Source organism: Megalopta genalis, chromosome 14 (genome assembly GCF_051020955.1).
Source record: "Megalopta genalis isolate 19385.01 chromosome 14, iyMegGena1_principal, whole genome shotgun sequence".
NCBI classification, from domain to species: Eukaryota; Metazoa; Arthropoda; class Insecta; order Hymenoptera; family Halictidae; genus Megalopta; species Megalopta genalis.
Genome location: NC_135026.1, coordinates 5,274,357 through 5,287,356, shown reverse-complemented (window position 1 = coordinate 5,287,356; position 13,000 = coordinate 5,274,357). Strand labels below are relative to the sequence as shown.

The following is a 13,000-nucleotide window of genomic DNA, read 5'->3' as shown; positions in this document are numbered from 1 at the left end:
CAGGTTTCTCGATTCGAAACGCAATTCTATCTCAAAACGTGGTTGCCAGAAAATTAAGCTAGATTTCCAGTGGAAGTGGTGCGAGTGGATCACATGACGCGTCACGGCTCCCTTGCAGCGAAGTGGGAGTGCGTTGCGCGACGCTCCGCGACTCCCTTGCAGCGGAGTAGGAATGAGTCACATGACGCTCCGCGGCTCCAGCGCTGCGGAGTGGGAGCGGCTCACGCGACGCTCCACGGCTCCAGCGCAGCGGAGTGGGAGTAGCTCACGCGACGCTCCGCGATTCCCTCGCAATAGAGTGGGAGTGACTCACGCGACGCTCCGCGGGACCCGCGCAGCGGAGTGGGGCGCGTCACGTGACCCACTCCCACTCGTCCGACTAGAAATCGAGCCGATCCTCGCGACTACGATGCTCCGGAGTCACTGCGATGTCATTTCGTGCGAAAATTTATGTTCGTATTTACGATCAGCGCCGTCCACTCGTTAACGTTTGATTATTCATAAGGTGGCTGCGAATAGTCCGAGAGCAACACGAACTTTCGGGATCGCCAGAACATTCTGAGGCATATTTGTAGGCAAATTTTTCGAGGTATCGTTGTTGACCCCCGTCGCATTCTCACGGTTCGAGTTTCAACGATATGATTAGAATTCTCGATTAACGTCGACGTTGATCGCAGATGCCGGGAACAATGTAGCGGAATTTTAACGATCGCCGATTAATGATTTCGATTTCGCAGCGTGGAGCTGGCGCCCGGTGTGCCACAATGCGCGCGGATTCCCGGCACCGTCGTAACCTCGCGTCTCGTCGCGGCTCGTTAAAAATACAGGACAAACATTTTTCTGCTTGATCTCGCGGCGCTTAATGGAGTTTCTTTCAGCGCTGTCGCCGCCACTTAACGGCTGACGTCGGGTGACATTCAACTTCATAAATTCGCTTCTAACTAGATATCCCCTCTGCCCCCTCCGCCGTCGTGCAGTTCTTGCGACTCGCTCGAATGGAATTCAGCTCATTGTGGACGTTTCAATCGCGCGGGGCCACCGCCGGCCGATTAGACTCTCCTATTTCAGACTCTTTCCTTTCCACGTTCGCGAGGAATTAAGGACTCCCCGAGTCGCTATAATTGTCAGGCACTGAAACGAGGCGCGTAAAATTCTGTGCGTCGACGCGAACGAAGACATTGGAGGTTATTGAGACAGCCGCGCGACTCTTATTTCCATCGCGGGGGTAATAATCGACGCAGTATTCGCGGAGATAATGCTCGGCGTAATAGGAATCCTGGACAATGACGCGAACACCGAATAAACACGACGGTAATTACTTTCTTGAAATGTCACATTACAGGCACACGGCGCGATCGTTTCAAAGAATCACCGCGAGATACCTAATTGTAGTACGCAGGCAGAACAATGATTGCGCGTCGTTTGCAAAATTGCCGGCCGTGCTCGTCGGTGCGTCGACGACAGTTTTTTTTTTTATAACTGCGAGACGTTCGATGCTTCCGCGAAATTCATTGTCGCAGTCCAAGGGACGTGGTCGAGGGTTTCTTGATTACGAAGAGATCATTTGTATTCATTGTTTGTTACTGAGATTTCTCTTGATAATAATATCATGCTCTGCCTTTTTTTATTAACGATTATTCGAAACTAAAGGAATGTTTTTATTGTTTCTGATTGTACAATTGATTAGTACTTGGTTGGTTCTTGATTGGTTCTTGGTTGATTCTTGATTAATTCTTGATTAGTTCTTGGTTAGTTCTTGGTTAGACCGGTTGATTCTTGATTAGTTGCTGGGTGATTCTTGATTACATTTTTGTTAGTTCTTGATCACTTCTTTGTTAGTTCTTGATTACTTCTTTGTTAGTTATTGATTATTTCTTCGTTAGTTTTTGATTATTTCTTCATTAGTTCTTGATTACTTCTTGTTTGCTTTTTGCTTGGTCCTTGATTCATTCTGGGTTGGATCTTGATTAGTTCTTGATAGATCCTTGGTTGCTACTTGATTAGTTCTTGGTTGTTCCTCGATTAGTTCTTGGTTAGACCTTGATTAGTTCTTGATAAATTCTTGATTAGTTCTTGGTTAGTCCTTGATTATTTTGATTGGTTTTTGATTGGTCCTTGATTCATTCATGGTTGGTTATTGATTTGTTCTTGGTTGTATCTTGATTAGTTCTTGATAAATTCTTGATTAGTTCTTAGTTAGTCCTTGATTAATCTTTTGTTAGTTCTTGATTACTTATTGGTTGGTTTTTGGTTGGTCCTTAATTAGTTCTTGGTTGTTTCTTGATTAGTTCTTGGTTGTTTCTCGATTAATTCTTAGTTAGTTCTTGATTAATTCTTGATTACTGCTTGGTTAGTCCTTGATTACTGCTTGGTTAGTCCTTGATTACTCTTTTGTTAGTTCTTGATTACCTATTGGTAGGTTTTTGGTGATAAGTTCCTGGTTGTTTCTTGATTAGTTCTTGATTATTTCTTCGTTAGTTCTTGATTATTTCTTAATTACGTCTTCGTTACTTCTTAGTTACTTCTTGATTTGTTCTTGATTATTTTTTAATTACTTCTTCGTTACTTCTTAGTTACTTCTTGATTTGTTCTTGATTAATTCTTGTTTGATTCTTGATAACTTCTTTGCTAGTTCTTAATTAATTCTTGATTAGTTCTTGGTTAGTCCTTGATTACTTTTTCGTTTGTTTTTGATTACTCCTTGGTTGGTTCTTGCTTGATTTTTGGTAGATTCTTTATTGGTTGTTGGTTAGTTCTTGGTTACTTCTTGATTAGTTCTTGGTTACTTCTAGGTTGGTTCTTGGTTGATTCTTGATTAGTTTTTTTGTTAACCCTTGATTATTTTTTCGTTAGTTCTTGATTACTTCTCGGTTGGTTCTTGCTTGATTTTTGATAGATTCTTTATTGGTTGTTGGTTAGTTCTTGATTACTTTTTGAGTACTCCTTCGTTACTTCTTGATTGGTTGGTTGGTTCTTGGTTGGTTCTTGGTTGGGTCTCGGTTGGTTCTTGATTATCTCTTGTTTAATTGATTGATTATCTCTTGTTGTTAATTCTTGCTTACTTCTTAGTTACCTCTTGATTAGTTCTTGGTTGGTTGTTGGTTGGTTCTTGGTTGATTCTTTATTAATTATTAGGTAGTGTTTGATTACTTCGTCGTTACTACTTGAGTACTTCTTGGTTACTGCGTGATTACTTGATCGCATCTTAATTAATTCTTATCTACATAACGTCGAGGTTAAATCTCCTCTGAAATAAAAAATATCTGAACATCTAGCTCATCCTATTCCCTTAATTCATCTTACTATTCGCCGGTATTAGCCTCGGCCAGTCCAATCCTTACAGAATATAAACTATCTAACCCGATCAGCCAACGGTCCATGAAAATTCCGATGCGCTGGACCGCGACACGTCCCTGCTTGCCATTCCGCTCGCATCAAGCTGCGACGATGCTGGGTCAGCGGTAGCGAGTACGAAGCCGATTACAAAATGGTAAATAGTTAGGGATCATCGACGACCGGTTATGATTCGCCTGGTAGATGCATGTTGCCGAGTGGCTCCGGGCGTCAAGCAGCCGGCAAACGAAGCCACGATTGGAATCGGTGGATCCTGCTCCGCGGACGACTTAAGGCCGGGCCGTGTCCGGACGTCGATTTCAATCAACGATTATACATACAGCTTCGTAGAAATGCCCATCGATACACATTGTTACGGTTAATTGAAATTGGAGGCCGGTACACAAGATCCAATCAGGAATATGGTGGTTTCGCTTGTTTCGCTTCGTCATCCATGTCGTTACTCGGTACAGTTGTTGTTCACACCTTTCCGCATAAGCCTTGCAAGGCGGTGGCCGGGTCGATTTTGACTCGGTGCATTTAAATCGTTCTTTCAATTATTCAATTTCCGGTACACGATGCTGGAGAGAATCGAGTGTGCAATTTTCAGTCGGAACATCTTTTTTTATGAGAAAAGAATTCTTTTTGTTGTCAGAAAAATTAGTCGATGAAATAAATCGCGCATGCATCATTAACGAATCGATTTCCATCCTCGTATTTCTTATTATTAGACCGCGGATTTTACGCATTTGTGGGAGAAGAAAAATTATAAAATGAAGATACAATATAAATAATACATAATATATAATATATGAAATATAAAATATAATGTAAATAATATATATAATATATAAAATATAAAAAGCAGAAAGTAGAAAATGTAATATAAATAATACATAATACATAAAATATAAAATACGAAATATAATATAAATAATATATAATATATAAAATATAAAATATAGAAAATGGAAAATATAAAATATAATATAAATAATATATAGTATATAAAATATAAAAAATACAAAATATGAAATATAATATTAATAATATATAGTATACAAAATATATAAAATGCAAAATATAAAATATAAATAATATATAATAATATTATAATATTATTGTTATAATATGATTATTATAATATTATTATTTATGTTATAATATTATTGTTACAATACTATCATTTATGTTATAATGTTATTGTTATAATATTATTATTTATGATATTTTATATTATTATTTCATTGGGAAACCGTGGCAATACGTATGCTTATTCTAGTCGATCGCTCGAACCTGGGAATTCCGTCGACGTTCGAGCGATTTTTCCTCCGGGGATTACGTTTCTCGGCTGTCCGCGATTAGCGAGCGAGTCGCGAGGCGATAAAACCAGGATCGAAGGTGTAAAGCTTATTTTTCTCGGCGGGCAGGCGTGGACGATCGAAAGAGAGCGAGAGAGAGAGAGAGAGAGAGAGAGCTGAAAAACGAGAAACGGCGAGGCGCGCGGGTTTTTCGTTATACGGCCGCGAGAAGCTCGTATCTCGCTGCAATAAATCTCGAAGATGAAGTCATTAAAGAAACGGCGAAGACTTATGCACGGCCGGCTCGCCTTGACAGTGAGCCGCGGCGCGGTTCATTAGCATCGGCCGCGGTCGAGTTCGGTCTCCCGACGATTTTCCGATCGGCTTGCGCGCCGCGAATTAACATTTTTTTTTTCGACGCCCGGTGCCGCAGCACCGTTTCGAGCCGGAACAGGTTCCCATCTATTAACAAGCACCGCTGGAAAGTATGATGAATGATTTTCTTACGTTCGGCCGCCTGGAATCCGATGGAAATTATTGAGAAATCGTTGCCGACATGAAAAGCAACGAACAGTGAGCATAAATAAGAAAATGTACGAAAAAGTGACGCACAATTTTAAGGCTCGTCGAGAACTGCGCTGTATACAGGGTGTCCCGAAAATGTTTCGCATATCAGATCGAGTCGTAAATAACTTTCATTTGTTTATCTGACGTTTATTCTGTTTTTCTTTTATTTAATCTTTCTTTGTTTTTCTATTTTATTTATTTCGAATTCTTATCGATTTAGTGAAAGCAAAAAGTCCTTTGTCCCAATGTTTTATAGTTGGTAAACACGAGTAATACATGGTGTCCCGAAAGTTACTCAAAATCAGGAATAAAGGGGTTCCTGAGGTCATCTGAAGCAACTTTTTCCTTCGCGAAAATGTTCTACGAGGCTTCGTTTACGAGTTATTAGCGAGAAACACCGACCAATGAGAGACGAACGCGGCTGGCGCTAGCTGATCCTCGTCTCTCATTGGTCACGGTTTTTCGTTAATATCTCGTAAACGAAGCCTCGTGGAACATTTTCGCAAAGGAAAAAGTTGCTGCAAATGACTTCAGGAAACCCCCATTTCCGGATTGAAATATAAAAATCAATAAAACTGCGATTCCTGTTACTTGCAAGTTATAAATTATTAATATTAAACATACAAAAATTATGACATTCATTTCCAGAAGATTACACACCATGAAATGTTAGATTTTATTACTCTTACAAAATGCAGCAGTATTTGGGCCGACCGCAGTAATACCCACACTTACCATACACGGTGCTCCAAAACTGTGATACTTCCGGGAATTGAGCGATTTCTGATGGATTCCCGAGGTCATTCGAAGCAACTTTTTCCTCATCGAAGTTTCAATCCGCGGCTTCGTTTACGAATTATCGACGAAAAACAGCGACCAATGAGAGTCGAGCGCGGCTGCCGCGCGCCAGCCGAGCCGCGAAAATGCGATCAGCTGACGGAGAAACAGACGAACCAATCTCCGAACGGCTAAGCAGCGTCCAATTATATCACATCCGCCCCGAAGCCCTAATTTCTCTTGGCGCCTAATCACCGAACGAAGTTTACGTCCCGCAGCTTCCGCGGCGAGCGAAACGGTCCGTCGATGTAAATCAGCCGTCGCGACAAATAAACATCCGTAATAAAGACGCGCGGGCCACCGCGTTTACGGTGCGCGGAATCCGCGGCTCGTAAACCTCGTCTCGTAAATTCGCCGGCGGCGATGACGCCGCGTCTCGCGGCGAAGGTCGAGTTACTCGGCGCGGCGACCTGCCACCTCCCCTCCCCCACCCCGTGTGCCACCCGAGGATTCGATTTCGCGCGTCCTGTCACGCGACACCGGTGCGGTTGCGTAACAGGACGTCCACCTGCGGTCGCGTGGCCGCCCCGCGGAACGTCAACGGCCCGAACCGAAAAATCCCGATCGAATGTGCCTCTCGATTTCGCAGATCATCCACCGGGATCTCGCCGCGAGGAACGTCCTGGTCGACCACAACAAGCTCTGCAAGATCGCCGACTTCGGCATGTCCAGATTCGCGAACGAGAACGGGGAGGTGATCGAGACGAGGCACGGCAGGAACGCCCTGCCGATCAGGTGGATGGCACCGGAGTCGTTGATCTACTCGCTCTTCACGACCAAGACCGACGTATGGAGCTTCGGGATACTGATGTGGGAGATCGTCACTCTGGGTGAGCCTGATAAGGACTTTTAGGATACAGCTGAAATGTTTAGGTTTATGTTTTTCGGCGGAAAAAGTAGTTACTATATTTAATCGGTTAGATTGTGCTTGACGAATATACTCGACGTGGTTATGTCGAGGTTATTTCTAGGTTATGTCAAGGTTATTTGTACACTCGTTATGGAGAAGCGGCTGGATTTTGTGTCATGACGAGTATACTCGTCGCGCGTAAAAAGTAGTGGGCATTGACTATTTGACTACTTAATTGTATTTGACGAGTATACTCGTCATGGGGAATCGACTGTATTTTGCGTCATGACGAGTATAGTCGTCATAGAGAAGTGGTAATACTTTGTGCCACGACGAGTATACTCGTCGTGCGTTAAAAGTAATGACCACTGGCTACTTCTCCAGTTAACTGTGTTTGACGAATATACTCGTCATGGTTATGCCAAGGTTATTTATCCACTCGTCACGAAGAAGAAGCAGTATTTTGTGTCATGACGAGTATACTCGTCGTGCGTAAAAAGTAGTGGGCATTGACTATTTGACTAGTCAATTGTGTTTGACGAGTATACTCGTCATGGGGAATCGACTGTATTTTGCGTCATGACGAGTATAGTCGTCATAGAGAAATGGTAATAGTTTGCGTCATGACGAGTATAGTCGTCATAGAGAAATGACAATATTTTGTGTCATGACGAGTATATTCGTCGTGCGTAAAAAGTAGTTACCATTGGCTATTTAACCAGTCAGCTGTGAATGACGAGTATATTCGTCATAGAAAAGTGGCAGTATTTTGTGCCATGACGAGTATGCTCGTCGTGCGAAAAAAGTCGATTGACTATTTAACCAATTAGCTATGTTCGACGAGTATACTCGTCGTCAAGAAGTGGTATTTTGTGGCATGACGAGTATACTCGTCATGGAAAAATGTTAGTATTTTGTGGCGTGACGAGCATACTCGTCGTGAAGAAGAGGTATTTTGTGGCGTGACGAGTATATTCGTCATGAAAAAATGGTGATATTTTATAGCATGACGAGTATACTCGTCATAGGAAAGTGGCAATATTTTGTGTCATGATGAGTGTACTCGTCATAGAGAAGTTGCAGTATTTTGTGTCACGGCGAGTATACTCGTCATAAAGAAATGTCAGTATTTTGGGTCACGACGAGTATACACGTCATGAAGAAGCACCAGTATTTTGTCTCACGACGAGTATACTCGTCGAGCGTGAAAAGTACCAACCATTGATTATATTCGACTATTATATTATATTATATACTATATAGTATATAATACTACTATATTCGACTCTATATTCGACGAGTATACTCGTCATGAAGAAGCGCCAGTATTTCGTGTCACGGCGAGTACACTCGTCGCGCGGAAAAAATATCGACAAAATAAAAAAAAACCGTCTATCTAACCAGTTAGCTATGTTTATAAAATGAAACTGTCTTCTCGATCCAATATTTTAACATCAACACTCACTTTGTGTTCGACGAGTATTCTCGTCGTCGCTTGATTCTCGCATACAGGCTAACTGTCTAATACAACGAAATAAAAAAAACAGTCTAATCTTAGCCATCGCAAACAGCGTCGTCCTTATCACACAAACCTTGTTTGCAAATAAAAATTGTCTGCGTCCGCAGGTTCGACACCGTATCCAGACATGACGGCCCGAGAAGTGATGCGTAACGTGCAGAACGGTTATCGGCTGGAGAGGCCCTCGCACTGCCGCAGCGAGTTGTTCAGGGTGATATCCCGATGCTGGCACGCCGATCCAGAACGCAGGCCGGAATTCCAGACGCTGAGGAGGGACCTGGCGCAGCTGCTCGAGGACAATCTGAACGGGCATTACGTCGATCTCGAGAGCTTCGCGTCCGAGTGCACCGACTGATGACGACCGGATCGCCGGACGTGGTCCGTGGATCGGTGGAAAAGGTCGGCTCGGTGGTCGCCCGGATAGTCGGTCGTCGAACTGTCCGCTTGAGCGGAAACGAGGCCCAGCCGAGCGAAGCTGTTGGACGATGTTTCGCCCTCTCAGAGATCGACTATCCGAGACCGTTGCGAACGCGTTGTGTTCGAGCAGAGCTGCGGAAGAAAATTTCGAAATAGTAAATACAGTATGTGCTTCTCCCTGATTTATGAACGGATTGTGCAGAGAAATGGACAATTTTGGGAATTGACATGTTATGGTCAATTAGGGAGAATTCAATGTGGACTGCAAAAATATTCGTGTCTTTTCATGTAACACAGAGTTTGGCAGATTCATCGGGACGGACGAGTGGTTTGCTTGCATTTTAACAGATGATGGTTCAAAATGAATAAAATAAGAAAACAAGAAAAAAAAGAAATAAGTAGAAGAAAACAAAATAAATGTTCTGTAAGAAAACTGAAGTTATTTGTGACTCTCATCAGCTATTTGTAACTACGTATGGAAATGCGTGTATGTGTGTGGCATTTTTCAAATATATATATTAATATATATTATATATTATATATATATTAATATATATTGTATATATTGTACATATATTAATATATATATATATATTGTATATTATACACATATTAATATATATTAATATTGTTATATATTGAATTTACATTAATATCCGCATGTAACTATCATTTCAAAAAAAGTTCATTTGCCAAATTCTGTATTACATGACAAGATAAAAATAATGACAGTCTAATTAGACTGTCGTTTAGGTACTATTCTGCGATGATGCAATCAGCCTCCGTCCATAGTTATGTTGTTCGTCCGTAAGCTGACAGTCCAGCGGAAGCACGTTCGTCGAACGCTGCCAATTTCTTGTATACACTTCGAGCGGCAGCTTCGCGGGTGACGATGCATTGTGTTCGAGATTCGGTTGTTTCGGTGCTCACGGAATCGACGAAAGATTCGAGACTATAATGCGGACACAGTAGCTGTCCGACGAATCTTGAGACCATTGTGACGATGACACCGAGAGGAGTGCAAGGACGACGGATATCGTTCATTGTTTTTCTCTTTTTTCATTTCGAGCAAGCCGAGAACGTGTTCGAGTATTCTGTCGCCGTAGTATTATTGTGCGTCCAGCGTTCCCAATTTTCAATGCGCCAGTCGTGTCTAAGGTTCGTCCGTGTCGGCGTTTCTCGTGCAACATCAGTATTTCTTTCATTGGTGTATAAACCATTCCCCGATTTTCCGCGATCTACCAAATTTCGAGCGCGTTTCTGTCGTTATAATAATAATAATAATAATTTTATTTGTCAATCAGATGTACTCTTTGTTATAATGAGAGAGAGAGAGAGAGAGAGAGAAGAGAGAGAGAGCAAAGAGAGAGTGAGAAAAACCAAGAGAGAAAAGAGAGAGTGAAAAAAGCGAAAGAGAAAAGAGAGAGAACAGAGAGGGAGAGAGAAAAGAGTGAGAGAGGAAAGAGAGAGAGAGAAAAGAGCGAGAGAGAAAAGACAGAGAGAGAAGAACGAGCGAGAAAAGAGAGAGAGAAAAGAGAGAGAGAGAAAAGAGTGAGAGAAAAAAGAGAGAGAGAAAAGAGCGAGAGAAAAGTGCGAGAGAGAGTAATAATATGTTAGCAAAAAAGTAAATTAAAAAGCAAAAAAGTTCTCGAAGTTTAAACAAAAATTTATCATTCGTTTTGCAACAGTGTTTTCGTTCCAATGAAAATTGCGTGCTCTCGGCGAGAAACGTCGATACACACGAATCAATTGTTCGTCGCGTACAGTGCTGCCAACTCTACCCTTCCGTAGGTCTGCGGAGTTTCAATCTTGTCCACGGATCAAATGACCCACGTCAATTCGCACCTCTAATTGGAGAAATTTGTTTTCGCGTCTATTCCCTTCGGATTCGCAAAATACATTCAATCTGGCAACACTGGTCACGCGGCGAGCAGCGATCAATCGGTATCATCGCGTCATTTGCCGTCCATACTGTATCTTAAACCGCGACGATTCTTCTTCGCCAGACCGCGGACCTTTATGCGAGTAAAAATCTCTGTTGTTTCGCGGCGATGCCGTTCAACGCGAGACGAGATGAAACCATTCGAAAATTGTTTCGACGGCGTTCGAACAAACGCGTAAAGATCCGCAGTCTAAAACTCATCACTGTACATATTTTTTCATTTGAACGGCGTATCGTGCCCATCGAAAAGCAATGAAAAAAAAGAACAAGATCAGGAGTACGATCGTCGCCGTGGAGGCCGGGCGAGTGAGTCAGATTTCGTCTCGCGGGAGTGGGGGTGGGTCACGTGACGCGCTGCGCTCCCACTCCGCCGCGCGGCAGCGAATCGGCGAGGTCCGCCGCGTCGCGTGACCCGTCCCCACTCCGCCGCGTCGCGCGAGCCATCCCTACTCCGCCGCGCGGCCGCAAATCGGCGAGGTCCGCCGCGTCGCGTGACTCATCCCCACTCCTTCGGCGCGAAATCCGGCCGAATCATCCGGCTGCCGTGCTCGCCGCGCTCATCGTTTTATCGCCGTAACTGTATCGTCCAATAATATCTGTATTATTATGTAATCGTTTCTTACGCATTGTATAAGTTTGTAAGTTCTCGATCGTCGATTATATATTCTTAATCATTCTAGTCTCTCTCGATGCGTCTGGGGCGGCGATTGGCTTATATTTTACATTCAGCACAGCGATCGCGTTGCGAATTTATTATCTTCTGGATTGTGATATCTGCGTACTTTTATATTAACGTCGCGAGAGCTCCTCGGAGCCGATTCAAGCCCCACCATATTTTTTTTTTCGTCGGTGTTTATCGCATTAAGTTTGTACTTTATATATATATAGTATATAGTATATATATGTATATTATAGAGGTGTCGATACGTCTATTCGAGAACCCGACCTCGCTTCCGCATTGTCGAAGAGAAGCGGCCCGCCGTCGAATACATTCGACGCTGTCACGACGTTATTTTCTGCGTAAGCTTGCGAACCGAGCCTATTTACACGTATACATACACACATACATACACACACGTCCCTCCTCCACAAAAAAATGCAAGAATTACTCTAAATGTAAACTCAACTATTGTAAGAAGTTTTTCTTTGTCAGTAAACGTTGTCGTAAATCTTCAGCCGTTCTGATTTTAATTCTCGCGGCAACCTGTCGTCGTTCGATTGCGGGCGATTTCCATTAACGTCGTTCTTAATTCAGACCTAACTAGGACCTAACTCTGACCTAACTCAGACGTAATCTGAATTCGAAAATTATAAAATTAAGAATGTTGTGAGCATAAATCAGGATTGAGTTGGGTCTGGACGAGCGATCTTATTCAGACAGATATTGAAGACTTAATCCAGACCTAACTTGGGCCTAACTCTGTTCTAACTCAGACCTAATCTGGATTCGATAATTATAAAATTGAGAACGTTGTGAGCATAAATCAGGATTGAGTTGGGTTTGATCGAACGATCTTATTGAGACAAATATAGGAGACTTAATCCAGACCTAACTCGGACCTAACTCTTGACCTAACCTTAGACCTAGCGATGATTTGAAAATTATAAAATTGCAAACATTGTGAGCATAAATCAGGATTAAGTTGGGTCTGGATGAGCGATCTTTTTGAGAGAAATATTGGAGACTTAATCCTGACCTAACTCAGACCTAACCTGGATTCAAAAATTATAAAATTGCGAACGTTGTGGGCATAAATCAGGATTAAGTTGCTTCTGAACGAGCGATCTTTCTGAAGCAAATATTGGAGACTCAGGCTTAACCCAGACCTAACTCGTACCTAACTCGGACCTAACTCTACCATTTTCTCCAATAGCTCGAAATCCAAAGGAGTATCAAAATTTTACAAGAGGACAAAGTTGCTTAAAATCGCAGTTTTGACAATCTTCCAATAAGTTTCCGGACATTCCAGCATGTAACAATTACCAAATAAAACATATCCTGCAATTGTTTAAAATTAATTTCGAAAAAATTGAGCAAATGGCTCACGAATGTACAAACTACAGGTTTCAAAACTCGCCGAACGTCGCACAATTATTTTCAACGAAGAAAATAGTTTAAACAACGATATTATTTAATGAACAATAATCGTGAAAAAAATCGCTTCGCACATGGAGTCACATAGCTCGAAATCCTCGAAACGATCGGTATAAATTAATTTCTCGCGCATCCGTCT

General features: G+C 42.3%; 1 protein-coding gene across 1 annotated transcript in view; it reads left to right on the top strand.

The window, feature by feature from the left end:
• LOC117225703 (uncharacterized) overlaps positions 1 to 11,941 on the top strand; it is a 378,875-nt gene extending 366,934 nt beyond the window's left edge. Inside the window, exons 7-8 of the mRNA XM_033479417.2 lie at positions 6,628 to 6,868; positions 8,515 to 11,941. Of these exons, the coding sequence (XP_033335308.2) occupies positions 6,628 to 6,868; positions 8,515 to 8,762 (489 nt within the window). The 3' untranslated portion in view covers positions 8,763 to 11,941. The remainder of the gene's footprint in view (positions 1 to 6,627; positions 6,869 to 8,514) is intronic.
• The last annotated feature ends 1,059 nt before the right edge of the window (positions 11,942 to 13,000 follow it).